The sequence below is a fragment of the Tamandua tetradactyla genome, chromosome 12 (assembly GCF_023851605.1).
Source record: "Tamandua tetradactyla isolate mTamTet1 chromosome 12, mTamTet1.pri, whole genome shotgun sequence".
NCBI lineage: Eukaryota > Metazoa > Chordata > Mammalia > Pilosa > Myrmecophagidae > Tamandua > Tamandua tetradactyla.
Window position 1 is genome coordinate 49,757,791 of NC_135338.1, and position 25,938 is coordinate 49,783,728.

The 25,938-nt window shown below is 45.4% G+C and overlaps 1 protein-coding gene and 1 long non-coding RNA gene across 11 annotated transcripts in view; one reads left to right on the forward strand and one right to left on the reverse strand.

Moving 5' to 3' along the window:
- Positions 1–6,426, forward strand: part of LOC143652099 (uncharacterized) — a 38,063-nt gene extending 31,637 nt beyond the window's left edge. For both annotated transcript variants that reach the window (XR_013160416.1, XR_013160417.1), the window contains exons 2-3: positions 2,286–2,395; positions 3,733–6,426. This is a non-coding gene — a long non-coding RNA (uncharacterized LOC143652099). The remainder of the gene's footprint in view (positions 1–2,285; positions 2,396–3,732) is intronic.
- FOXN3 (forkhead box N3) overlaps positions 1–25,938 on the reverse strand; it is a 413,410-nt gene that overhangs the window by 209,445 nt on the left and 178,027 nt on the right. For 8 of the 9 annotated variants that reach the window (XM_077123298.1, XM_077123290.1, XM_077123299.1 and 5 more), the window contains one exon: positions 20,681–21,237. In XM_077123298.1, coding sequence (XP_076979413.1) covers positions 20,681–21,223 — 543 coding nt within the window. In that variant the 5' untranslated portion in view covers positions 21,224–21,237. Of the gene's footprint in view, positions 1–20,680; positions 21,238–24,888; positions 25,003–25,938 lie in introns of those variants that run through there. The other variant, XM_077123293.1, reaches the window with a different exon arrangement.

Below are 25,938 nucleotides of genomic sequence, written 5' to 3' on the forward strand. Positions count from 1 at the left end.
TACTCTGGATGCCTTAGTTTGGACATTTTTATGGCCTTAGAACTGTGAACTTGTAACTTAATAAATCCCCTGTATAAAAGCCATTCCATTTCTGGTATACTGCGTTCCAGCAACATTAGCAAATTGAAACACTGCAACATGCAGAACCCTGAGAACATGCGCTGTGCCTCGGGGAGGAGGGACAAAGGAGTGTGTGATTAGTGTGGGGAAGGAAGGAAAGGAGGGAGGGAGGAAATGATAGAGCCATGAAATCAACTAACAGGAAACCATGTTTAGGGATTTTCTCTAAGCTGATTTAAAAAAAAAAAAAAAAAAAAAAAAAAGAACTCTCAACACACAGAGCAGATAATTTGTTTTTTTTTTCAAATTGGCAAGTAGTATTATTTTGCACTGGATATTAGAGAATTTTTATCACTGAATGTACCTTTATTTTAGGAGGGAAAAGTCTAGCAAAATAAAATACTAAGTGTTAAAGACAGCATAACGAGTCCAAGGAAGCGCCACGGTAGCTGCATCTACTCAACCAAAATCTCCAGGAAGCCTCATGTGGGCTTGCCCTGTCCCACCTGGCACCGCCCCCCGCGCACCCTGCCCCCCAACACCCTGCCCCGCCCATGCCTGCAGAGGCACCGCCTCTTCTGATGTTCTAAGGATGTCAGCCATCCTCAGCATCCAAAGGGGCAGACCCTCTCCAAGGCCAAGACCAGACTTGGACTTAGCCCAGTTTCTCTTGAGGGCTCCCACCCTTATCACTCAGGAAAGAAGGTTACCGAAGAAAGATATTCAAAGCACCAGAAGGGCTGAGCTGGGGCAGTGGCGTGAGCAGCATCTGCAGAAAGTTCTCTTTGCTGCTGCTGAGCTCAACAGTGGATCCATCCTGTCACAGTTCAGAGGCCCAAGGAGACTGCTGTTGAGGAAACTGTGTTTACTCACTAATGTTTAGTCTCCCAGGGCCAATTAAGGAGGCTGAAAACTTTGGGAGAGAGAACCACCTTGAACCCAAGGTGCAGCCTGGCTGCCTGGAGCAGGCTGCTCTCCTCAGAAAAGCAACCTGGGTTAAAGGTCACAACTGTTTCTCGGAAATGAAAAGTTGTTACACTGGGCAAATTGAAGCCACTTGACAGAAGTGCCTTCAGATGCTTAGTAAAGCTGAGGTCACACAAACACTGACCCACTGTGAGCCGAGTGGCCAAGGCAGCATTGGCTCTAAAGGGATACAGACAGGCCTGTTACTTCTGGAGCAAGAACTCGCAGCCATGCAAACTGGGTCTCATGGCTTCGTGTTTCCATCAAAAGGATGTTATACATTGCCCCAAACAGCTGCTCCTCCAAAGTTCAACTTTAGATAAGGCCTGAGTAAGAAAGTGGGTATTGTGCTTATTGTACCAATTCAAGCCAACCTTAGGCAGAGAGGACCACCCCCTGGATGCAAGTGCCTCTAAGCCCATGCAGGAGATTGCTCTCCCACAGTACAGTGGGGCATGAGGTGGGGAGGGGGCTTAATAAGAGAGAAGAAAGGAGAGGACTACCACAGGCCCTTAAACACCCCAAACACGAAGTAGGGGCTGACCAGCCAAGAGAGTTAAAGAGAAGACTCTGTAGGGAGGGGGTGCTTTCTGAAAAAGCTATGTTTTGAGAGGGTGAGATGAGTTCAAAGTAGGATGGTTCCTTTTGTAAATAAACTTTCCCCCTGCCTGTCACCCCAAGCCAGCTTTACCTAAGAAATGAGAGCCTTTTGTGAAATGCTTTCATAATGGGAAAAGCGAGAAAGAGAAGGAAACAAGAAAAGGTATGCACTGGTACTTACTCCAAATCATTTCCAATAAAGAAAGAAAACTTCAAGTGCATGCCAAAGATGGAAAGCATGAGCCCCACTGCTTCATGCCAAAGGGCTCTCCACTGGATATCTGTGCAGCAAATGAGACAGGAATCACGTAATTCTACTCTCTCTGCCATCGAGATCTGTGGTCTCCTCATTCACCATCAAAAGTCAGAAAGGAAAACTGATCATGTGCTCCTAACTTGCTCTCTTTTTCTTGTATGTGAATAAAATCAGTGTTAGGAGTGGGGAAAAGTTCTCAGCCCAGGAGACGTGAGTTCTGGTTCTCCATGTATGGCCAACCCCTGCAGTGGAACATCAAGAATCTGTGCAGGCCTTGATGTCTCCTCTGTAACAAGCCCTGGTCCGACAGGACCACTCCTAAGGCCCTTTCGTTGGGTTTTTCTCTTGAAGTCACATGTTGTAGGTGGAAGCTTATGGCGACCTCTCTTCCTTGTGTGGACAGGCAATTCGCGTAGGATATCAGGAGGAATCCAACAGTGAGTCCCTGTGAGCAAGCTGCCATTTCTGAAGAGATTATCTAAGAACCTTCCTGGCTGCCTCTCACCAGCGGAGGTGAGTGTTGTCCTCCATCTGCCATGGCCGGTGAGTCCCCACAAAACCACCCCACCCCGCACCAAGGCAAACAAATGGCGCCACGTATGCAAGCCAAATGCTCTATACTGGGGAAAGACTCAGATCGGCCGGGGTTACATTTCTGAAAACTCAACTGCCACCAACAAAATCACCATCTGGCAATAAATTGCACCTGCAGGGAATGTCCAGGGTGAGGCAGGGATATATGGGGACAGCTATGGAGGGCAACAGGGTGGAAGCGGGACCCCGTGGGGCAATCTGGCCAGAGAAGGAAGGAAAGATAAGGAATAGCATTAAGTGCTTCTCACAGCCCCCTCTTAGACTTTGCTAAGAGTTCATCAAATGCTTTTTAATAAAGAAGACAACATCATTGTGAGAAATATACAGAGAGAAAGAAGCAGCACATACACAATAGCCCAATATGGACCTGCTGAGCCCAAGAGTTCTGGCCAGGGGCACACACATGCTAAATGCCTGCACAGCTGTGCACACGTCCTAAAATTTCCTCTCTGGAAGGAACTAAGGCACTTGGACTTACTGTTCTCTAATCCTGGGATCAGAAGATCTGGGGTCACAGCTGTGGATGGTGAGCCCAAGGCCAGATCGTCAGACCAAGAGGGTCCCAAGAGAGACACACGATGGGGCTGCAGCACAGCTCACGACACTCCCACTGCGCAACCTCATGGGATCTCAGCGGTGACACACAACCAGGCCTGGCTGCTCCCATGTGGAAAAGGTCTTCTGCAGTTAGTATTCTGAGGACAGGAATTCACTCAGATGCCTCCCCAAAATGTCTCTGGATAGCATACATTTATGCCTAACGTTGTGATGAAGGTTGCCCATTCCTTTGCTTTGGGCAGGAACGTTCTCACCACACCATGTTGACAATGGTTACGGGATGCTGATCAGAAACTGGGATTGGTGGTCAACACATGCCTCTAACAGAAGCTTGAGGTAGGGAAGATAATAAAGGAGTCATCTGTGGTGAGTAGTTTGGGAACTATGGATCCAGGCCAACTCAGCTCACAGATGAATGATGGAACAAACACAGTGGGGTCAAAGAGAAGGTTTACTGATTGACTCAAGGAATCTAAGGCTCAGGGAGGTATAGGGACTTATCCAAGGACACAGAGGTGGTTAGTGCTAGAAGCCAGGTCCCCAAACACCTATTTCCACACTCTCTGTGCAACAGATACCTCATTCATCAAATCATAAAAAAAAATGTCAGTCACTCCCTCCTTTGCATCCCCCCAAAGCACCCTGTTTATAGTTCATACATCACTGCTATTTCTTTGTATGTTTCTCTCTCCTTCTAGACTGGAAGAGTTCCTTGAAGGAAGGAGTCTTGCCTTCAACATCCTTGTTTCCCCGATGTTTAACACAATGCCTGTTATGACAAGCATGAAATCAACACTTGATGAATGAATGAAGGAGCTGTGAGAAAGTTTTCTGTACCTTACAGGAATGGTATCATGATCTTTATCAATATCATTATTATTTCAGAGAAATATGCCCACAATATAAAGTGATCTCTAAGGATAAGAGGGAAAACCTTCAAGGTAGGTTAAACAGCTTCTTGGAGGAAAATAACAATTTTGGGTTTTATATTATGATCAGAAAACCCATTGGGGAAACACACATTTCTTGGTTGTGAGCATACTGAAGTGTAGATTGAGGAGGAGAGGGGAAGACAAAGTAGAAGAAAGAAAGCAAAGAGGGAAGGAGAAACAGGAGGATGAGAAGAGAGAGGCAAAGAAAACAGAGACATAAGCTGGGGAAAAGGAGGGCTGTTTCTCAAAACTGAGTTGGGTCCCTTTAAGCAAAAGCATCTAACACTGTATTTCTTTTCTATAGCATGGATTCTTCCTATACTCTATACAGCGCTTTTGTAACTTTTCCCTCTGATGTCTAAAACAAAATTTAAAATATGTTTTAAAAAAAAAAAAAGATAAGTCAAAGAACTGAAGACAAGGAATGCAAAATCAATCATGGCCGATACTTAAGGGAAAAAATGCCCCCAAGAGTCTTCAGTTATGTGTGTCATTGTTTCTGGACAATTTGCACTCCCTACCCATAATATAAGCATCAATACACGGGTAAAGTCCTGTGTTCACCAGGAAGGATCAGCATGGATTTTGTAAGTGGTTATAATACTAATCAGCAGGCACTGCAGAATAGTGTCCAGAGACTCATTCAAAGACTAAACATGCAAGGACATGCTGAGTAATTAAGGAAACTTAAATTTGATAGGTTTAAGCAAATTTTGAAAGACATAAGCACATTTTCAAAGGCTACAGAAGTTGGAATGATAAATCACATATAAAAAATATAGTTCATTCAGAGTGACACAAAGTAAGATATATGAAGCGTTTTGGTTAGTCAGTGCTGCTGGAATGCTGTATACCAGAAATAGAATGGCTTTTAAAAAGGAAATCTATTAAGTTACAAGTTTATAGTTCTAAGGCCATAAAAATGTCCAAACTAAGGCACACAGAGATAGATACCCTGACTCAAAAAAGGCCAATGGTGTCCAGAACACTTCTGTCAGCTGGGAAGGCATGTGGCTGGCATCTACTGGTCTTCTTGCTTCTTGTTTCAGAATAGCTTCCCTGGGGGCATTTTCTTTCTGCATCATCAAACTCTGGGTCTCCGGCTGGCTCTGGAACTTTTCCAAATCCCTCTTAATAAACTCCAGTAAACGACCCCACCTTAAATGGGTAGAGACACATTTCCACGGCCACTCACAATTGGGTAGGTCACATCTCCATGGAAACAACTTATTAAAAAAGAACCCACCTAACAATACTGAATCAGGATTAAAGAACATGACTTTCCTGGGGTACATAACAGTTTCAAAATGGTACAAAAGGAAAATAAATCCCATGTAAATAGCACAAGGTCATGTCCATTTCCAATTAAAGTCCCTGAAGAATGGCTGAAGCAACGCAAGGATATACGTAGTTAGAGCAAGTCATTTGAACTGTTGGGACCGCAGGCTCCTTCTCTGAAAACCTACATCATCTTCCAGGATCCCAGGGAAGAGAATCCTATCAGAGAATTATAGAGAACCCATCAGTGAAGAAATACTGCTGTGCTCATGTCCACTTTAAGAAAAGTGACAAACTGACTCCTGGGTATTATCAACCATTAAGTAAGTGCCACAGGGCAGGGACAGATTCTCCTGTATTCCCTGAATCAAAGCTTCCTGTACCAACTATTTGTAAGAAAAACTCTTTAGACAGCACACAGGGTGCTAAGACCTGGGTTTCAAATCTCTTTTGTTAATTCTTAGCATGAAATGTTAGTGATGGCAGTGAAGCACTGGGAGCCTTTGTAGCTGTTTGGTCACTGAAGGCAGACGAGGCAGGGGTGGCTATCTAGGGAAAACTGAGAGAATCAGAGTGGAATGAAAAAAGTTAAGGAAGCAGCCTTCTTCCTCACTAGAGAAAGCCACTCACACAGAGCCCACAAACCTTATTAACAATAAATATACAAATATTCCAAAGAAGCTGAACCTAGGGTTTATTACAAAGTAGTAATAAATAGCAAAATAATAAATAATGAAGAAAACAAATACCTAATAATATATAATAAAATAACAATAAATTTTTTATTTAAAATTAAAAGCTAATCGCTTAACTCCAAGCGTTACATTTCGGTAGGAAGACTGTTCATTCTCTCCTGAGCTATTTCATGAGTGCCTTCTACGGTGCCAGGAAACAGGCTGGTTTCAGGGGATGCAACTATGGATGAGAAACTGTCCATGCCCACAAGCTCAAGGTCAGGAGAGAGGTGAAGGGTGGGCATTGGGCAGGCATACTAAACAGATAATTGCACCTGCAAAGTAAGTATTATAAAATAATGGACAAAATGAATCAGGAACAGTTAACATGGGAAGGATGGTTTGGGGAAAGGTTTTTCAGAGGCGCAGGTCAGCTGGTCTTCAAAGTTGAGAGCATGGCATCCAGAGGAGAAAAGAGGGGGAAGGGCACAGTAGGGAGAAGGACAGGATATGTAAGTACAAGGCAGCAGGAGAGCATATGACTTTTGGGGGTAACAGGGAATCCTTGGCTATGACTGAAGGACGGGAACATCAAAATAATGAGTAGACTGTAATTAATATTTTGCATGTGGTGTGAAGCAGAGAGCTAATTTTTTTTCCATATGCATAACCCATTGTCCCACAACCACTTATAAAAGTTAATCGTTCCCTCTCTGATATGAATTGCCAACCTGGTCACAAATGAAGTTTTCATACGTACGTGGTTCATTTTCTAGATTCTATACTGTTTCACTGGCAATCTACTTATCTCTGTGCCAGTACAACACTGTCTTACTACTACAGTTTCATAATAAATCTTGATATATAACAAAAGACAAAAAAAGAATAATGACTATAGAAGAGGCTGGAAAGGGAAGGCGGGTTCCTTTTAATTGTCTGGGCGGTGGGGAGAAAGGGAAAGCAGTACAGATGAAAAAAAGATTTGAGAGAGACATCAATCATGTCTTGGGTGACCCTTCTTTGGATCCTAATTTTAAATAAACCACTGTGAAGAGTTTTTTGTTTTTTACAATCGGACAACTCTGAACACTGGCTGGATTTTAGATGACAGTAAGGAATTGTGGTTAATTTGTTCTTAGATGTGATAATGGTTTAGTGGTGTTTTTTTCTTTTATAAACACTTATGTATTACAGATACAATCTGAAATATTTACAGATACAATGATTCGGCTGTATCTAGGATTTCCTTTAAAATAATCCAGCAAAGGGAGGTGAGGATGGGGCAAGGAGATAGGATCAAACATGATGGGGTCTATGTTGGTGATACATGTGAACTATGAATGCAAATGGTTGCATTTCGCCTCATACGTGATAAATACCCACGGTGGTTACATTGTATGTTGTAGTCCATTATACTCTGCTACTGTACTAAACTTTTCCCTAATGAAAAGTGAAGTAAGACCTTATAAACCATGCTGAAGAGTTTGTACTTGAACCTCTAAGCCTTGTTATCAAATTTCACTGTAAAGAAATATTTGGGGAGTTTGCTAAACTGCAGATTTCTACGCAGCATCTTCAGAAATTCTGAAGTCTGGGCTAAGGTCCAGAAATCTGCATTTTAAATAAAAATTCTAGATTATATCTAAAGCAGGTGCTCAAAGCCATACTTTCAAATAGCCCCTTCAGACATCAGCAACCCCTGAAGGGCAGCGACAAAATTAGGTTTGTGTATTAAATTACTCCACTGGCAGCACTGCAAAAGACGGGCTTGAGGGGAGGCGGGGAACTTCAGGTAGGGAAGGAAATTAGGAGTCTCCTGCACAGTTCAATCCCAGGTCGTGGGACTGAAAGTGGCACTAAAGACATTTAGGAGGCAGAATCAAGGGGCCTTTGTAAATGACCACGTGCAGGACCAAAGAAGAGGCATGTATCAGAGATACCCCAGTGTCCCCCAAGAACCCAGTCTTAACTCTCTGTATTACCAACAGCCCCTAGTGCAGAGTCCTCCACAGTCCAAAAACTCAATAAACGTGGCTGAATGAACAAAGGAATGAATGCAATCACCTACTTGACTGCTTCCTACAGAACTAAAGGGTTACTATGACTATATTTATCTATAATGCCAAAGAGAAATCAATGTCATCATTTGAGAAAGGAAGAGCGAAATATCCACCCCAACACACAAAAAATTTTAAATCAAAAGGGCAGTGGCAAAGAAATGAGCCACTCTTTTCATTCCTCTATAAACTACATGATTTCTAGATGGTCAGGACATTAATAGGAATTGGTAGCACCGACAAATAAAAGTAATGGTCAATCAAAACAGGATTCACTAAATAAAAATAAGAGCAAAACACTTAAAATGAAAAATAGGCTGCAGTAGACCTTTTCTTGTGTGTGTATGTAACTGGTCCAAGATAGTTAAATCTATGGAAAATCATTCAGTGATGACTGTGGCCTTTCTCTCCATAAATTTATGGGCAGCAGGGAATTCTGCAATGGAGAACAGGACTGCTGCAAAATCTCTAAGGCAGAAGAAAGAATCACTTGACTCTGCTTTGCATATATTGTGTGTTTGGTCAAAAACATCTAAGGGCTCCACAGCCCTTAGAAGGAAAGTCTCAGGACTACTCGGCAGGCACTTAAGACCTCAGAGCCCAGTTCAACCTACTTTTCCAAATTTACTTCTCCCCCTATTCCACAGGAACACCTGCCCCAGCCTATGGGATAAAGCAAAGGCTAAAAAGTCCCTGATTGTGGCTTATCATCTGGCTGTATGCTCAGCAAGTGGCGAACTTCACTGAACCTCCATTTCCCCACCTGTAAAAAGGACATAATACCTATTTTACAGTTGTTGGAAAGCTATAAGATCGCAGATATGACAGTGCATTAAACAGGCCCTGTGTGCATGTAAGGCCCCTGCTTAGTATTCCCCCATGTGCATTCCCACCCCTGTGTCTAAGCCCTGTCCCCCTGATGACCCCATGACCTCCCCATTATGTCACGAGTTCCAGTCCTAGCCATCCTTAAGGATCCAGCAAATGAAAACTGTCCCTCTCTCCAGGATTCTACCCACCAGCACTGCTAACCCTTAGGCATCATTTTCTTCTCTGGACTCCCAAACTGAGTGATTCTGGCAATCAGTCAATGCTTTGGCAATTGACAAATGCTACTCTGTAGCTTTCCTGGCCTATTTTTATCTTGTCCAGTCACTTCCACCAGTGCTTTGTAACCTCTTTGTATCCTCCGTCTCCTGTACAGAGTAACTACATTTTTTTCCCATTTTGAAAATGACAGCAATGCAGTGAAAGAGGCTTCTACATGAGAGTTAGCAAGAAATACTACCCAATCTTCAGATCCTGAAAATAAGGGCAACTTGTGTCAAGATAGCTGACATTTATTCCTGTCTGGAAACAGGGGGGTAGAGTTCATAATTTTTGGTAATCACTCAACCCTGTGATTAGAGGTAATGTGAGGGCAGCTAGCAGGAAGAAGTAGCCACCAAAGAAAAACTTTGCTAGTTTGGGAACTGCCAGCCCCAAATCTATGGCTATGAAATGAAAGACAAAGTCATTTCCAGACAATAAAGAAACAGAAAAGAGTTCCAAAGTTCCGGGGTGTGTTGATCACCAGCACCTGTGGAAGATACCCCATGGGGGACACAAAGAGAAGTAGAAAACACAAAATATTTAAAAGTTCTTTGGTATTTCTATTTTTATTATTAAAGTGTTTTCAAAAGACCAAAGGCTTTCCAGGAAATTCTGCTGCAGACATGACTAAAGTCCAACCCCAAGCCCACATCCAACCCCAAGCCCAAGCCCAGATGAAAGAATGGTCCAAGCAGCCATTCTGACCCAGGAAACCCAGCCCCTGATTTAACCAGGGGTAAATACCTGACCCAGAAAGAGAAAAACATGGGCCTGGAGCTATGCCAAAGACACCACACAGAGATGATGGCGCTGGTACTGATGAGCCCTGGTACAAGTCACGTCACAAGGGGTTGGTGACAATGCCCCGCACCACGGTATGCCAATGGTGTGAGAAAGCAGAAAGCAAGAGCCGCAGAGAGCAAGCCTGGCTGCAAAGGGAAGAATGAAACAGATCCACAAAGCAAGACAGCAATTCACAACCTTGTGGCTGGAGAAACAGAGGAAGTGGCTTCAATTGCCACGGGCCCAAGATGTCCCTTTTGCTGTCACTTGTCCATGGACTGATTATTATGTCCTCAGAACAGGCACTCTTTTACCAATGTGGGTGGCTCTCTGTTCCTTGCAACCAAATGTGCCCTGACTAGAACATTCTCCTTTTAAGCTAAACTAAATAAATTCCACCAGGAGATCCCTCTTACAATCTATTCCAGCTGACAGCAACTACTTTTGTCTGATTTATTACTGCTGTAAGCTCTTTCTTCTGCAAGAGAGAGAGGCTGCAGTCTCTTTTAAAGAAAAACTGATTTTTACACTCACAGTGCCAGAATGTGCAGCCATCATTACTGCACCGTACACAATGCATCTCAACTAGTTTGGTCAGCTTATCCATTCCCTGAAAGCGGAGGAACCACCACATCAGTAACTCTGTTGCTAAGGCAACTGCTTACTTTCCATATCAACTGCAAACTCGTTGCTATGGAGACACGTATACAAGAAAAATTCCTCTCTCCAGCCAGGGACCAGATGGCAGGGGACTCGTGGAAGTCATGGGTGAGGGGGCTTTGCTAACTGGGATGTTTACTGGAGAGCATTTCTCTTGTCATATCAGAGATGCGACTGCCGCTGCGCTCATTTAGAAGTTTCATCGCCAACACAAAGAGCAAAGATTTGTTACAGTTACAGACAGTAACTACAATAACAACAGAGAAGTTACAATTGAAATAAGTCTGAGAGTTTCTCCCCTCTAAATATAAGCCTTTTTATTTTATCTACCACATTGAACATACCCCAAAATGAATTCTCTAGTCAAACACTAATAGAAATATAATTTCCTATAGGAACTAAAGTAGATTTCATTTCCTTTCTGACTGAGGGCTAATCCAGAAATTCTCTTCAGTTTCAACCATCTACATGCTAACATGTCCTGGATTTATACCTCTGCGCCCACTTCTCTACTGAGCTTGAAATTCATGTACCGAACTTCCTAATATCTCTATTTAGATGCCCCCAAACCATCTCAAGTTTAACATGGTCTAAAGAGAATGTTTGCTCTCCCATGTCTCCCAACCCAAATCTGCCCACACCATTTCATCAGTCACCCCCCACCCTAATCCAGGCCAGCAGCACTCTCATTACCCCTCACCTGCATCACCGGAGATGGTTCCCCCTGTTGTCCCTTTAAATATCTCACTCTCCTGTCTCTAATACTTGTCCTGCTGGCCTTCCTTCTGTTCCTTGGGCACTGAGAGCCTCTGCCACCCTTTGGCCTTTGCACTCACTGTTTCCTCTGCCTCAGGTCTTTGCATGGCCACCTCCCTCTTGCCATTCATGACACAGCCTGGGTAGTTCCTCTAGGCAGCTTCCACCCTCCTCCCCATCCCTCTCTGGTACATTACCCTGTTTGATTTTCTTCACTGCATGGGTCATTCTAAACTTCTTAGCATGCTCTTGTATGGATCGACTGCTCAAACCATGCCCCACTCCGTCCCCCATGGAGGTCCAGGAGGATAAGCAGGTACCTGTCACAGAGGTCAACACTGTATCCTCGGCACCCAAAACTGTACCTGACATTCCACAAATATCTGTGGCACGAATGAACCATCATTGCAAATGCTTCTAAAATAGCTGAAGGTACTCCTTTGTCTTTTTAAGTTGTTTTTATTGGGGGGGGTGGGGGGAGTGGCAGGACGTGGTCCAGGAATCAAACCCAGATCTCCCGCATGGAAGGCAAGCACTCCTCTGCCTTTGTAAGTAAAACGGCTGATTTTTATTTGCAAATTCAGGGTTCTGCGGTGCCTCCGAACCATAGCCAGGAACATCAGTTCTCACTTTACGTGACTGCCTCTACGGAAGAGTTGGAAAGGAACTTGGCGTTCCATGAAGTACTCTGGGAGAACTTCGCGTGACGCTGTGCCAGGATGCCCGTATTCTGACTCCTGGGAGACTCCCTATTTTTTTTCCCCTCTACCCTAGCAATGATCAGAGTCAGTGCTCACATGATTTGTCCTTTTCTTCTAAAAACAAAGTATGGAAAAATGTCCAGCTCGTTCAGTGTTTTCTGTTTGACAACATTAGTTAAATCCCTTATGGTCCTGTGCCTAGAGTAAGGCAGTCAGTCTTCTATGAGGCACATCCTAGATCTCCAAAAAACAGAAGGGAACACTGAGCTCGATCTCCCAGGACCCAGAGGGGAACCCCACACCCCTGTGGGGACGAAAGGACGAGAAGGAAGGGTAATTGGACAGCCTTTTCACCTGAGAAGCAAAGTCACTCTGCCTATATTTACTGGTCTTCCACTGAGTTCACAGCAAAGGTACTAAAATAAGCAGAAAGAAAAATCAAAGACTTCATTCTGTTCTTGGAACTGTCTGTAATCTTACATAGCACGCCACCCAGTTGTTATTAAAAGAAGGACTTTACACTAGTCTCCGTCTTCACCCATATATGCCCCTGCTTTTTTTCTTATCATACTTGGCACAGACCACATCTTCACCTCCATCAAGCTATTGCTTTTGAAAATATTACAAGCAATTTAACCAGAGTATCTTGAAGTAAAACCTTGGTTAACTGGAATGTTCAAAAAAAGATCAGCATCTCTGCTTTACTTAAGTTACTAGAGCAATTTAAAAATTTTCCCTCGGTGTCCTGGCTCCCCACCAACTCCCCCTTTTCATTTATATAACCTCGACCACCCATCTCTCTCCATGATACTGTCCCATCGTGTCCTCTGGCTCCACCAACATTCATCTAACCAACTCGTCCTATGTGGCAGAGAATCCTGTGCTTACTCAGTAACAGAACCAATGCTTTATTTGGGGAAGCAGCGGGCCCAGCTAAAAGACATTTCCCAGCCTTCCTTGCAGCCAGGACAGGTCATGTGACTGGATTCTAACCAAGGTGATGTGAACAGAGTGTGGGGTTTCTAGCAAAGCCCCCCAAAATTGCAAAACCAGCATGAACTCCTTTCTGTCCTTCCTTCACGTACCCAAACCGCTCCTGCTTCCCTAAAGCAGGAATGTGTTGGCTGATGCCCTCTCGAACCATGAGAAGACCTTGAGAATGGAAAGCAGCAATGGACGAAGAATGGCAGAGTAGAAAAAGACAAACAGAGCGTGGGTCTCCGCCCGATTCCTCAAGACTTCTTTTATGCGACAGTGAAATATACTTCTAGCTTGCTTAAATCACTGTCATTTGGATTTTCTATCATAAAATCAAACCTTATCCTAACTAATCCATCCTTGGAGGTGCATGTTCATTTCTGTGCCCAAAGAATGCTTTGAAAACTATAATTCACCGGCCTCCCACCCCGCATAAGGGATACTCAAAACTCGCCCATCACTGATAGTCAGCTCAAACACCCCTCTTTAGGGAAAGGAAGTCCCTGACTAACTTCAAATGACCCCAAGCACTTATTGATCGGGCACTCTTCCCAGACTTAGGGTGCTTTACTCTTTTTTATTTTGCATCATGTTTATCCTGTTTTCCTGGAAAATAAACTTCTAAAAAGCAAAAGCCAAATCTCATTTAACATTTTTTTTTTACCTTCAACATTGTCAAGTAATTTCATTGAATGACTAATAACAGAAAACCTTCAAAGCCCCCCAAATTATAGGAAACTAGATACTGATGGTCCAGTAATATGGAGCTATTCCAAGTGAACAAGTTGAGTCAACCCCTAATGTCTGAAAACTTCTGGCCAGTGACGAAGCGAATGTGGTCAAAGGACAAATCCTTACAGGGCTAGTTAGATGCTATATTCATTCAGAGAAGCGGCAAAGAGGTTGAAAGCAGGAGGGGGGGGGGAAGTGGGGGGAAGAAGCAGGAACAAAACACCTTAAGGGGACCACGTGAAACCAAAATCCATAAACGAAAGACCCACCTAATAAAGTGGCTTCAAAGCAAACATTACATTAGCCTTTAAAATGATATAGTCAGCTTCTGTTTCAAGTCAATGAAAGTCCTCTGGGAAGTTGGTAGAAATTTCTATAGAATCCATAGATTGTCAAAGCTTAAGAGCATTAAGATGAGCAAGGTTTCTATGACAGAGCATGGATTAATCCAAACAACCCATCACTATTTGTGAAAGAACCGAAACCCAAGACTTTCAAATAGGTTAGTGTGCCAACCTCCTATATTATTTACTACAGAGAATTATCCCGCAGCTCAAGTGATTTCAAAGGAAAATCCCAGAGACTCATCAGCCCAACACGGGAGGTTCTGAAAACAACTTCTAGCAGGTTGGCTATACCGGCAGTATACCAATGAAGAAGTGCCTTGTGGATCCTACCAAAGAAAAGGACAATTTGTGAACAGTTAACTCGGGGTGGTAGGGGTGGAAAAGGGTGGGGGACACTGGACAAATACATCAACCAGTAGAGTCCTCAGGTTCAGAAGCAAGCGAGCTTCCCAGAGGGCTTGGCCCACATCAGGGGTCACCAGCATCTTCTGGAAAAGTACAGTATCCCTGAAACAGAACGGTAAGAGGAACACTGAGGTGAGAAACAGGAAACATGTTCCAGCAGAAGCTGCTGCTGCTGGAGCCCTGCTAGCCAGGAGATTCTATGGGTGGAACTCTCTGGGCTGTCAATCCCTTTTACAGTGCACAGCCACATCATATTCAATTTTGAATTCCCTTAGTCCTTTTAGTACTTTTAAAAGTTTGTCACTGCATGAACGAATGAGCAGACAAACAATGAGCAGCTGGCCAGGGCAGAAGGAAACACCCACCCCACCCCCACCCCAGCCAGGGCATCTAAGGCCTGGAGGGAGCAGGAGGGAGCACATGGGCACGGTCAGTAGGCAGCATGGCCAAGGGCCTTCTAGTAGGTTTGCTGGGGCCAAGAAGGACCCCGGTATGCAAAGCATCCTATTCCATGGCACGTGACACAGGGGTATATATTACTTCCGACACAACACAGTCTGTGGCTCAGAGGACAGAAAACAGCCCGCTAGGCAATGAGTGGCACTGGTGAGAGAGAGGCTCTCCCTGGCAGAGCAGTTTCTGATGCTACGCAAGGCAGCCCCAGGCTCTGCAATGAACAGAACTGGTACTTGCACTAGGGACCATAGAAGAGCCTTTCACACATCACGTTTTTGCATCACCCACCACTTGACACCATCGTGATTTTTAGGAATTTACCCAGTAGCACCAGATTGCCCTGACTTTCAAGAAGCATTATTTATCCAAAAAAAAAAAAAAAAAAAAGTGGTCTCTTCTCCTAAAATGATCATCTTGTACGTTAAATGGTGTCATGCATCACAGGACAGAGGGACTGTATGAGCAGTGTCCACGTGGGGGTGGAGGGAATCTGACCTTGGGTGAGATCCCTGTGCAGGGGTCTGGGAAGTGGGCGGCCTGGGACAGAGCCTGGAAACAGGAAGCCGAGAGGGCAACGGTGGCTTCCTGCAAATGCTGACAAGAGAGAACATGGTTCCATGTCAATATTGCAGAATATTCTCCACATTTGCCACTCTCTATCCTGTATCCCCTTAGGGGATTAAAATAACCCAAACAAACCCAGAATTGGCACAGAAATAATCGAGAAACATCTCTATTTTGAGGTGAAATCAAGCACCAAGTTAAGCATGTGCTCTTGAGAACTGAAGCTGAAATCCTGTTCTGCCACTTACTAGCTGTGTGACCTCCCGCAAGTTATTTAACCATGCTGAACTTAACTCCTCATCTAGTTTAAGGAAAATAATAGGACTGACCTCATAGACTGGTAATGAGGGGAAAATGTGACATTGCCCATGGAATGCACAAAATAAGTGTTCTGTACATGTCCACAGTTATGATAAAATACTAGTTATTCTTTGCCTTTCCTAGGTCAGAGATGCCTTTAAGGATCTATTTAAAAACTAAACAAACAAAAATCTACGGATTCTCTCCCTAGAAAAATGCAAAAGGTACACAGAGTCATAGGACATGTTACCATAAACTCAGATGGACCTCAGAAGCCCTATGCCCAAAGAGCCCAGGTTAAGGAGTCACAAACAAGTACAAACTTCCACTTCTTTATATGAGAAGACTGAGGCCTCAAAGACAGCAAGAGCAGGTGGGCATCAAGTCCAGAACCAGGTGACCTGACTTCCAATCCAGTCTGCTTTCAACCAAGGTGTGCTGCTTATATTTGTAAGCTAAAATTGTATTTGAAGCACTCAAGCCCCTGGATATAATAAACATACCTCTGTACAGTGTTTCCTTTATAAACCCTCTTACGACAACGATTTTTTTTTTAATGGCAAGAGGAGAAGTAAAGAAAATGCACAGAAATAGAAACGCTCACACCTAGACCATTATAAACTGAGCTATAAAAAAACTGTACTTTACTTCTCATTTACAAGTACACAGAGAGGTTAGTACATGTTACTCTTACAGTCCTGAAATCTGTATTTAGGGTGTATAAAACTTAACCCCAACAACAACAACAACAAAAAACCTTAATCCCAGACTTTAAAACTCTATTTCGACTGATTTAGGCAAAGCTCATCAACAGGTTAAACCATAAGATGAAAGGCTGATGGGAACTTTCAGAGTAGGGAGTCACTAAGCCTACTGAACCACAGCGGGTCAACCAGGCCTTCAGTCCTTCCTGAGATGCTGTAGCAAGAAAGATGCAGCACCATTTGGGAAGCACTGTTGCAAAAAACAAAAAAAAACAAACAAGCAAAAAAAAAAAAACGTCGCACCAGAATGTGATCTAGCATTGAACACTCACTTCCATCAATTTGGCAGGAAATAGGAGGGGATAGAGGAACAAGTTAAATGAAACCACTGGGAAGTCAGATAGAGTGTGGGGTTTTCTAAAGCCCACCAGATAGGTCACTTCAACAAGAAAGGGCACAGAAAAGGTGCAGGGGGTTGGAGCAGGCGTAGGATGCTGTGGATTAAAATAAAATACACTTAAGAAACCTAACAACCAAATGCAATGTGTACTACAGTGATCCTAATTCAAACAAAGCAACTCAAACGGACATTTTGTAAACAATCAGGGGTATTTTAATACGGACCCAGTATCAGGTGCCACCAACTCTTGTTGATTTTGACAGAGGTGCCAACTGGTATTGCAGCTATTTAAGAAAATTGTTGGTTACTTTTATTCATGCACACTGAAATATGTTGGGGAAAAAATGGCATGAGTTCTAGGATGTGCTTCAAAATACTTAAGGAGTTACAATAAAAACGAATTAAGTAAATGTATCAAAACTTCATTAACTGGTGAATCTAGACACAGGTGAAAAGAGAGAGGGGTATAAAGATTCATCATACTGTTCTATTTCTGTGTATGTCTGAAATTTTCAAAATAAAAAAAATAAAGATAAAGCTCTATCTTTTAAAGCCTGTTGAAAGATAAAGAAGAAGGGGTGCAAGGGTAGTTCAGTGGTAGAATTCTCACCTGCCATGAGGGAGACCCGGGTTCGATTCCCAGCCCATGCATTCCCCAAACAAAACAAAGAAACCAACACAAACAAACAAAAAATTCAACAAATGGTGCCGCAATAACAGGACACTCACATGGAAAAGAATGAAATGTGACCCTGCCAAACAGCATATTTAAACAAAAAAAAAGATAAAGGGGAAGTAAAATTGTCTCTTCTCTCTTGACTTACTCATTCAAGAGAATATGTTCTTGACGAAACCTCAGCATTGGAAAGAACCCAGAGGAGCATCTCACTGAGGGACTCTCCAACCTAGCTGCACGTGGAAGCCCTATGAAACACGCTGGGACCACTCATTTTCCCCAGCCCACCTGAGACCTACCGAATCAGAGCCTCCGGGGAGGCGCCCTCAAAATGGTCACTGTTTTTAAGTAACACAAGTAAACCTGACACAAAGAATCAGATTCTCTCTCCAACGCCCTGGTCACACAGGGTTCCAACCCTTTGGGGCCAAGAATCGCACAGAATTTCATGTTCTCACTGTTTTATCAGACTCGTCTATCTCCTTTGCTTTGAAAAGGAGATTTAAAAATGGAATGGCTAACTGAGGACACACGTCTTGCAAGGCTCCCTTTGGCTTTCAGTTGTCCCTTCATCCAACAAACTTCTCACCAACATCTGGGGGCGTTTAATCCCTAGGATGAAGCAGACTTCAGCCCTGGAAAGACTTGATCTGCAGCGCCGAGGGAGGGGCTGTCATGGGGCAGGAAATCAGGGGGAATGTTTTCCCCCTTTCCCAAAGAACCAAAGTAGAAAATCCAACGCGGATGGTCCAGGGATGTGCCTCGGGAGGGTGTGGGTGCCACAGGCCCCTGAGCGGCCAGCAGCCGGCCCCAGGGTAAGCCAGAGGAGGAGCAGGAAGAGGAAAATTCACACAGCATCACAAACACTGGGAACAAGTTCCCAACCACAAAACACACCAGCGTTTGATCAGAACATGTCAACACAGGTCAATACAGCTAGGAAGTCAGGACTCAATGTTTTTGAAGGGTAACAATCTCCAGTCTATAAAACCCTCCCTTGACAAAAGGCCATATCCGTGTTTATCAGGATTGATACACATCAGGTGTGGGGAGCAGGCGGATAGATAGAGTTCACACACCCACCCCAGCTAACACTTCCTCATGACTCCCAGTGCTGTGGAATAATCCACCCCAGTCCTTCTGCACACCTGGGGCTGGCCTTCTTTAACATTTCAGAGTGTCCTCTGCTAAAGTGCTCTGAAGTGCACCCACACGATGTGCAATACTGAGACACTTGCAGAATCATTTCACGCCAAACCACAGGTCCTGTTCTCTGTTCTACCCGTGTGGCACGCGGCTTTGGGGAACCTGAATAGGGCTTCATTCCCTACACTCTAACTCTGGAGTTGCTCCCTAAGACACTCCCTTTCTTTCCACGAAAACTCACTCTACAGAAGCTTCTAACACCACAGACTTGGATCTTTACGAGGAGCAAGGAATCTTCTCTAAATTCAAAGAGTAATCCTGAGTCACTCGGACAGCCAAGCCTGGAGGTGGGTCTCTAAATGCCTGGAAAGGTGGAGCAGCGGAGGAAGTGAGCCGGACTCCCTCTCCCCAGGTAGATGTGGGGCATTTCAACTGCCACGACGGCTTAAAAATAAGAACCTGGGAAGGAGAGGCCCAGTACGCTTAGGAACAGTCACACTTGCACACTGGATCCGGGCACCAACTGCACCTGGGATCAAACACAAGGCTCCTGGGCATCCACCTCCCTCCTCTGCCCAGGCCACACACCACCCCAAACCCTGCAGCCGCACTCCCCAACAAATCCTTGTTTATTCTGGACAAAAACTCTGGATGAACAGCACGTGTGGACAAACATGTCCAGTTCAAACAAGGAGAAAAAAATACAGCTCCGCAGCTTCCTTTTCCACACTCTTCCATGTCACAGGTAAGCAGAGTTTTCTCAGGCACAAGATTCTACCTGAAGCAGAAACACGTTTCTGGGTAGAAAGGAATGAAAGGCCCCAACCCTGCAGAGCATCTGACTCGGCACAACAGCGGTCCTGAGAACAAGGCAGACCTTCAGAAAGGGTGACGAGCAGAATGCCAGCTCCACACGGAGGCATTCCTAATGCGGAAAGGCAGAGCTGGAAAACACAGTAACTCAAATACTTGTGGAGGGGCCATGGTGGCTCAGCAGGCAAGAACGCTTGCCTGCCGTGCCAGAGGACCCGAGTTCGTTTCCCAGTGCCTGCCCAGGTATAAAAAAAAAAAAAAACTTGCAAAGGAAACATTTTCTGTAATGTATTTTAACTGCAGCCCTATTACTTTTCACAACTTGAAGTTAGATCACAGTTTTGTCTTCTACCTCCAACGGTCAATTCTATTTCTACAGTAACCATTATATTCCTTAAATGAAGTATAAAGCAAATTATTAAAACCATCTTGTTTTAGCTAATCATCAACCTCAAACTAAGACTTTAAAGCCAAAACGTGTAACACTTTCAAACAATTTTTTTTTTAAAGTCAGTTCCTAACAGGAACCTTACCCTGTGCAACTTTTTCATAGCCACAGAGCTTCAACATTTCCAAATACTTGGCATGCTTGGTTTAAAGAAAATCATGTGGGCAGCTCACTGCTCTCTTTACTTTAGAAGTACAAAAGTACCTTGAAGTCTCCTCCCAATATCCATTACTGTCTATTTACTCCAGAATACTGGAGAGGTTGCGTTTCTCCAACTGGATATTCAGAAAGAAAATAAATGCCATTTTTCTCTGGCCTTTGGTGGCAATTTTCCTCTCTCTCTTTATATATATGTATAATGTTTATATACACACAGACTCAGGGTTAGTAGCTGCCCTTGAAATACTGATCTTTGCTTGGACTCTAAAATCCAAGTGACCGTCCACACTGAGAAATGATCTTGAGAACCAATTAAGGTCTACAAATCATTGTGTTACGATTATATACAGATACGACAGTGGGAAACCCTCAATGTAACACAAATACTAAAAATAGGCTTACGGGAAGATTTTTACAATTATCCTAAAGTGAATTAAATAAAGTAAAATTATCCATGTATAACTGGTACTTTTGTATGGGTGAATTCATACTCTTTAAATAAATTTTTTTAATGGAGGAAAATTTAGAAATTAAAGAACAAATAAACTTTAAAAACCCCTTATGTTCCAGACACATAAGGCTTACCTGGCTCCTCTCTTTGTCCACTTTCTTAAAACACTTATTCAATGACAAATTATGTCTCACTGAGTTTTTCCACCCAGTAGGTGCATTTGCAAAATATGGAAAATGTTCTAAGATCCAGTTGTAGATATCCTTTACAGGCAGGCGCTTCGTTGGGGAGTCCTCGATGGCCATAAATATGAGGCAGCTAAAGGAATAGGGGGGCTTGCAGTTGGGGTTCTGCCTGGCATCGTAGGGCATGTCCGAGTGGGCGGGGGACGGGGGTGTGTCATCGTCCAAGTCCTGGACAGGGCTGACGCTCCTGAGGACCGACTCCCCAAAGCTCTTCAGCAAGTTCTTACTCTCATGCAGCCAGTTCAGGTTGGTCAGCTCTTCATCTTCCATGGCCCCCTCTTCTAATCTGATGTCAGGCAGAGAAAAGTCAAGGTCATCGTCTTCCTGAAGAGCCTTGGAGAAACCGCTGCCCCGGTAACACTGACTCAGTTCACTGGAAACACTAATTCCTGAGCTTTCTGGCTTCTTACTGGGAGGCATGACTGGACCCATTTACGTGAAGGCTCCTGGTAAACACACGGAAAAGAAAAGATGAGTTGGGGGCACCTGAAATGGAAAGGCAGCTCATGCCTTCCTAAGTCCCCACCTCCCCCTGCCACCTCTATGGATCCCCACCACACAGGAACACCACCTTGTGATTCCCACGTTGAGCCACACAAACACAAACCTCAAACAGCTCCTAGTGTGGAAGTAAAATCAATTTTACTGGTAAGTAAAACTGGTCCTCGCCATTTCATACAGCACAGTGACCTGATACCCCTCAGACGCAAGACAAGATTGAAAATGTCTGTAGCACATTTGATGTGCAAAGACACCATAAAAGGAAAGGGAAATTTCACAACGCCTTCTTCTTCATTCTAGGAAGACTCTCACTGTGACCATGGGAAAATCACTTATTTCTAGGTGCCTCAGTTTTCCCATCTATATTATATACATACATGCACACAGAAAATTCTTTGAAGCCTCATGAAAAACACTTCAAAATAATCACAGGGTGGGCCACAGTGGCTCAGTGGCAGAGTTCTCGCCTGCCTCGCTGGAGACCTGGGTTCAATTCCTGGTGCCTGCCCATGTTAAAATAATAATAATGATAATAATAATAATAATAGCAATGCGCAATCCCTGTCAACTGGTGTTATATGTCCCACTGTTCACATACATTTATTTTTCTGAAGGGAAAAAAAGCACACAACTGTAGGTTTAAGACCAGTTGTTTCAGACTAAATTAAACTGTTTCCATTTGAAGACCACCACAACTGCCTTGGAATTAAAACTGTGGCCACAGAGAGAAATGATTTGGTAGTATTTTAACTTTTTGCCCACTAGTTAAGACCAAAAATTATGCAACTTTAATTACATGTGGCAAGTTTAAAGAGTGATGACAAAGAATTCTGTGGATTCGAACTGGAAGAAGTACATTTCTTCTTTTTTTTTAAGCACAGCACCACATTTAGTTGTAGAACATATTTCAGAGTTTGACATGGGTTACAATGTCATTTTACTGGGACACCTCTACAAAGCAAAAGCCAGGAACTTCAGGCACCACATAAATGAATGGGAATGTGAAAACAAGCCATTAACTGGAATTAGAATTGGTGAAAAAAGTCGGAGAGCAACTGACAGCTTCAAGACAGGAAGGCAAATTCAACAAAGACAGCTACAGGAATTCCCCCTCCCATCCCAACCCCCACTTTTTTCTTCTCCCCACCCCCAATTTTATCAATGACCTAGAACATGGACTAAAATACTATCTCATGAAAAAAGAAAACTGGAGGGTATGGGTACAACGGAATGGGTGCAAGTTCACAAATAGAAGGACCCATGCAGATGCAAGCATGTTCGCCCTTATAGCATTCAGTGTAAGAATGAAAAAGGTTTCCAACTCCGTAGCATCAATAGAATGTGCTTGGTTTAAAAATCTGTCTGTTTGGGGTTTTTTCCTCCAAAGTGAGAATATCAGACAATCTATCTAGAAAAAAGAAAGAATACATCAAAAGCAAAGTCCTCAGCATTCCAAGGTTCAGAGGTTCAGTATCCCTCAGTCTAAACTAACTGTCACTTCAGCTGGGGAAATTCCAGAACAGAATTCTAAAAGCAAAATGTGGGCACCAAATAGCCAACCATGGGTACTTATAAATTGCAGCATCTTTATTCTAACAAATGGTAGACAGACAAAACCTGCTCACTGGAACTACTGTGATTCACACACCTCTAAGGAGAGAAAACTTATGGTGGGGCTCACAAGTCTGCCTGAGGCAAGGCGCCTCAGCTGCCTCAGCTTCATCCACAGGGAATATTTCTGTCAAATAACAAGGCTACCCTGAGTAGTACATGATACACTTTAAAGAAAAAAATAAGCCAGTTTCTTTAGGTTTGGGGAAATGACACAGTCCAGCCTAATACTGTTTTTAACTTCTTTATGGGCAAATCAAAGTTAAGCTGACACAAACTTTCCTCAGATCCCATCAGAAAACCTAATTTACTGATAAGCAGGAAGATCCCCCACAAAACAGTACAAAGGAGAACTACCCAGCCCCTGAAGTCAACTTGAGCTCAAAATGAAAGTTTTATGTCTCCTGAGCTTCCAAACAGAAAAATTATATCATGGCTGACAGTAAAGTAATTTAATTGCACTGTTGCTATGACAACACGCTGCTCTCTTCCTTTTTAATTTGCTTATTTGTCAGGAGCTTCCCAAAGGAACTTACACACTCTTCTCCATGTTTTCTTTTGTTTTAAACTAACACTGCCAGCAATATGGTTTTATTAGAAAAACGGCATTGTCAAGAAAAGAGGGTGGCTTGGGGTCCAGAACGCTTAGATCATTTGTCTTTGTGTTTCAGCCTTCCCACTGGTAACTGCATCCCTATAAATCCCGCATTTTATAGCAACAGCATGAAGAACTGATCTCTACAGTTCTATTTAAAAAGCAGTTTCCAGAAACCACAGCCGAGGAGTTTTCCCTTACTCTAACTACATAATTCGCCAAATCTTTTTTCCTCCTATTTTAGAGGGGAAAAAAAAAGTCCGATCATGTGAGCCTACAGTTAAGCAAACATTTTCTAATCTGCTGCCAATAAGGTTGCTCCACACATACGTAAATCGTTGTCCACTGGTGACCTCCTTACAACTTTCCGTTTATTACTGTTACGTTCCTCCGCCATACACCCTCTTTTTGGTTTATTTGGTTTGGTTTTGGTGACTTGCTAGACTTGCTAGGTTCCCCCCCACCCCACCCCGTTAAACGGAGAAAATGCAGCAGGAAAGCTCGTTTCTTGCCTGCTATGTGATCTCCTAAATGACTGACAAAGACACTGCTGGCCCAGGACTGAACAGATGTTTGATGCGAACTTTAAAAAGTTGAGAAACCCTCCCCAGGCCCGGCTGGGCAGTCCGGACCCCCCCCCAACCCCGCCCGCCCCGCCCCACCACGCGCGCGCGCACGCACGCGCTTCACTCGCGTCTACTGTACTTGTCAAAAACATTTCAAGGGGACCTGCGGGAGCGGCGATTGGCTGCGTCCCGCGTCAATCGGCTAGGTTGCCGGGCAACGGGAAAACTGCTCTTCTTCCCGCATACAGGGCAATTGGGAGCTCTCGCATACCTTCACTGCCCGTCAGATGTCATAAACCTTTTATTGGCCGCACCGCGGCGGGCCTTTAAAACAAATCAATAAAAGCCCGCCGAACCCTAAATTATCCAGGGCCCAAGGAGGGTTTCACAGGGGGCCGGGGTGGGGAGGGGTCGAGCCTCGGGGGGTGTGCACAGTTTGGGGGGGGGAGGGGATCTTTGTTTAGGAGCCTGTTTCTCATCTTGGGGTCTCCCCACGAACGGCACCCCTTTCCCGGGTCGGATCGGCAGGGATCCCGTTCCCTGCAGACAATATCAACTCTGGTCCTTCGGGCGTCTTTGGGGAAACCAAGGTACGGGGTAGCAGCGCGAACGTCGAGGCAAGAAACTCTTCCGACCCAACAACTTCTCAGTTCAGGGTTTTCAGCCCCCCGCCCGCGCCCTGCCCCCAGGAGCTGCGGGGTCCGGGTCTTCCGAGAGCCCCGAGAAGGTCTCCAGGAACGACTCTGCGGACGGTGCCCCCCGACCCTCACCGCGAGACTTCCCGAGCCCGTTAGGGTGCCGGCGGCAGCTCAGCGCAAACTCACCTGGCCGGAGCGGGGCACGGGGGCGCCGCTGCCCTTCAGCGGAGCCGACAAACTTTCGCGGGTGCCCAGCGGGCATCGCTTCGGAGCCCCGCTGTGGACGCCCGAGCGCGGGGCGGCGAGCCCGGGGCGGCGGGCGGCGGGGGGCGGCCGCGGGCGCGGGCGGCAGGGGCGTGGGGGTCGCGGCGCGGCATGGGACCTGCGGCGTCCGCCGGGCGCGCCGCGCGTCCTCCGGCCGGCCCCGCCGCTCTCCCCGCCCCGTCCCGCCTCCCGCTCGCCTCCGCCGCGGCGCGTCGGGCCGGGGCGCGCCGAGCGGCGAGAAATTGTTTCCACTGCAAACAAAAAAAGGCGACACATGACCAGGCAGGAGGAGGGGAAGCGCGGGGAGGGAGGGAGGCAGGGAGGGGAGGGACGCAGCGGAGAGGGCGGAGGGAGCCGGAGAGAGAGAAAACGTGGGCCGGGCCGGCGGCGGCCTCGGGCGCGGGGTGTCCGCCCGCCGGGGCAGCCCCTGCCTGCGCCCTCTGCGCCCCGGGTCTGGGCGCGCCCAAGGCGCCACCGGGCTCCGGCCACGCGACTCGCCCCCTGCGGTCCCTCGGGACGAGGGCGGCTGGCCCGAGCCTGGCGACCCAGGACGGCCTCGACTGTGGGCGGCAAGGGCAGGTGGGGCCGGCGGCGCGCAACCCCTTCTTCTCCCCGGGCTCCGGCCACACGGGCGGGGCAGTGCTGCGCTCGCGGATAGCGTGTTGCCTGAACGGTCCTACCCCATCCGCATGCCTTAAATGGCTCGAAAGTAAAAATAAAAAGAATTACGAGGCGGCTGTGGCTGGCGGGGTGGGGGTGGGGGTGGAGAAGCGATTCCACTTTTCCCCCAACTTAAGGCGTCCTGGTGGGACTCCTGGAGGGCCCTCCACAGCCCACCTCCAGGGTCCACCTCGTGCCCCGGGGGGAGAAGTCACAAAGGCACTGCAGCCTCTGGCCACCGCTTCTTCAGGTCTGCGGGAGCCTGTCTTCCTAGGGAGGGAGGGTGGCCATTACAGAGCCAGAGGCTGGTCC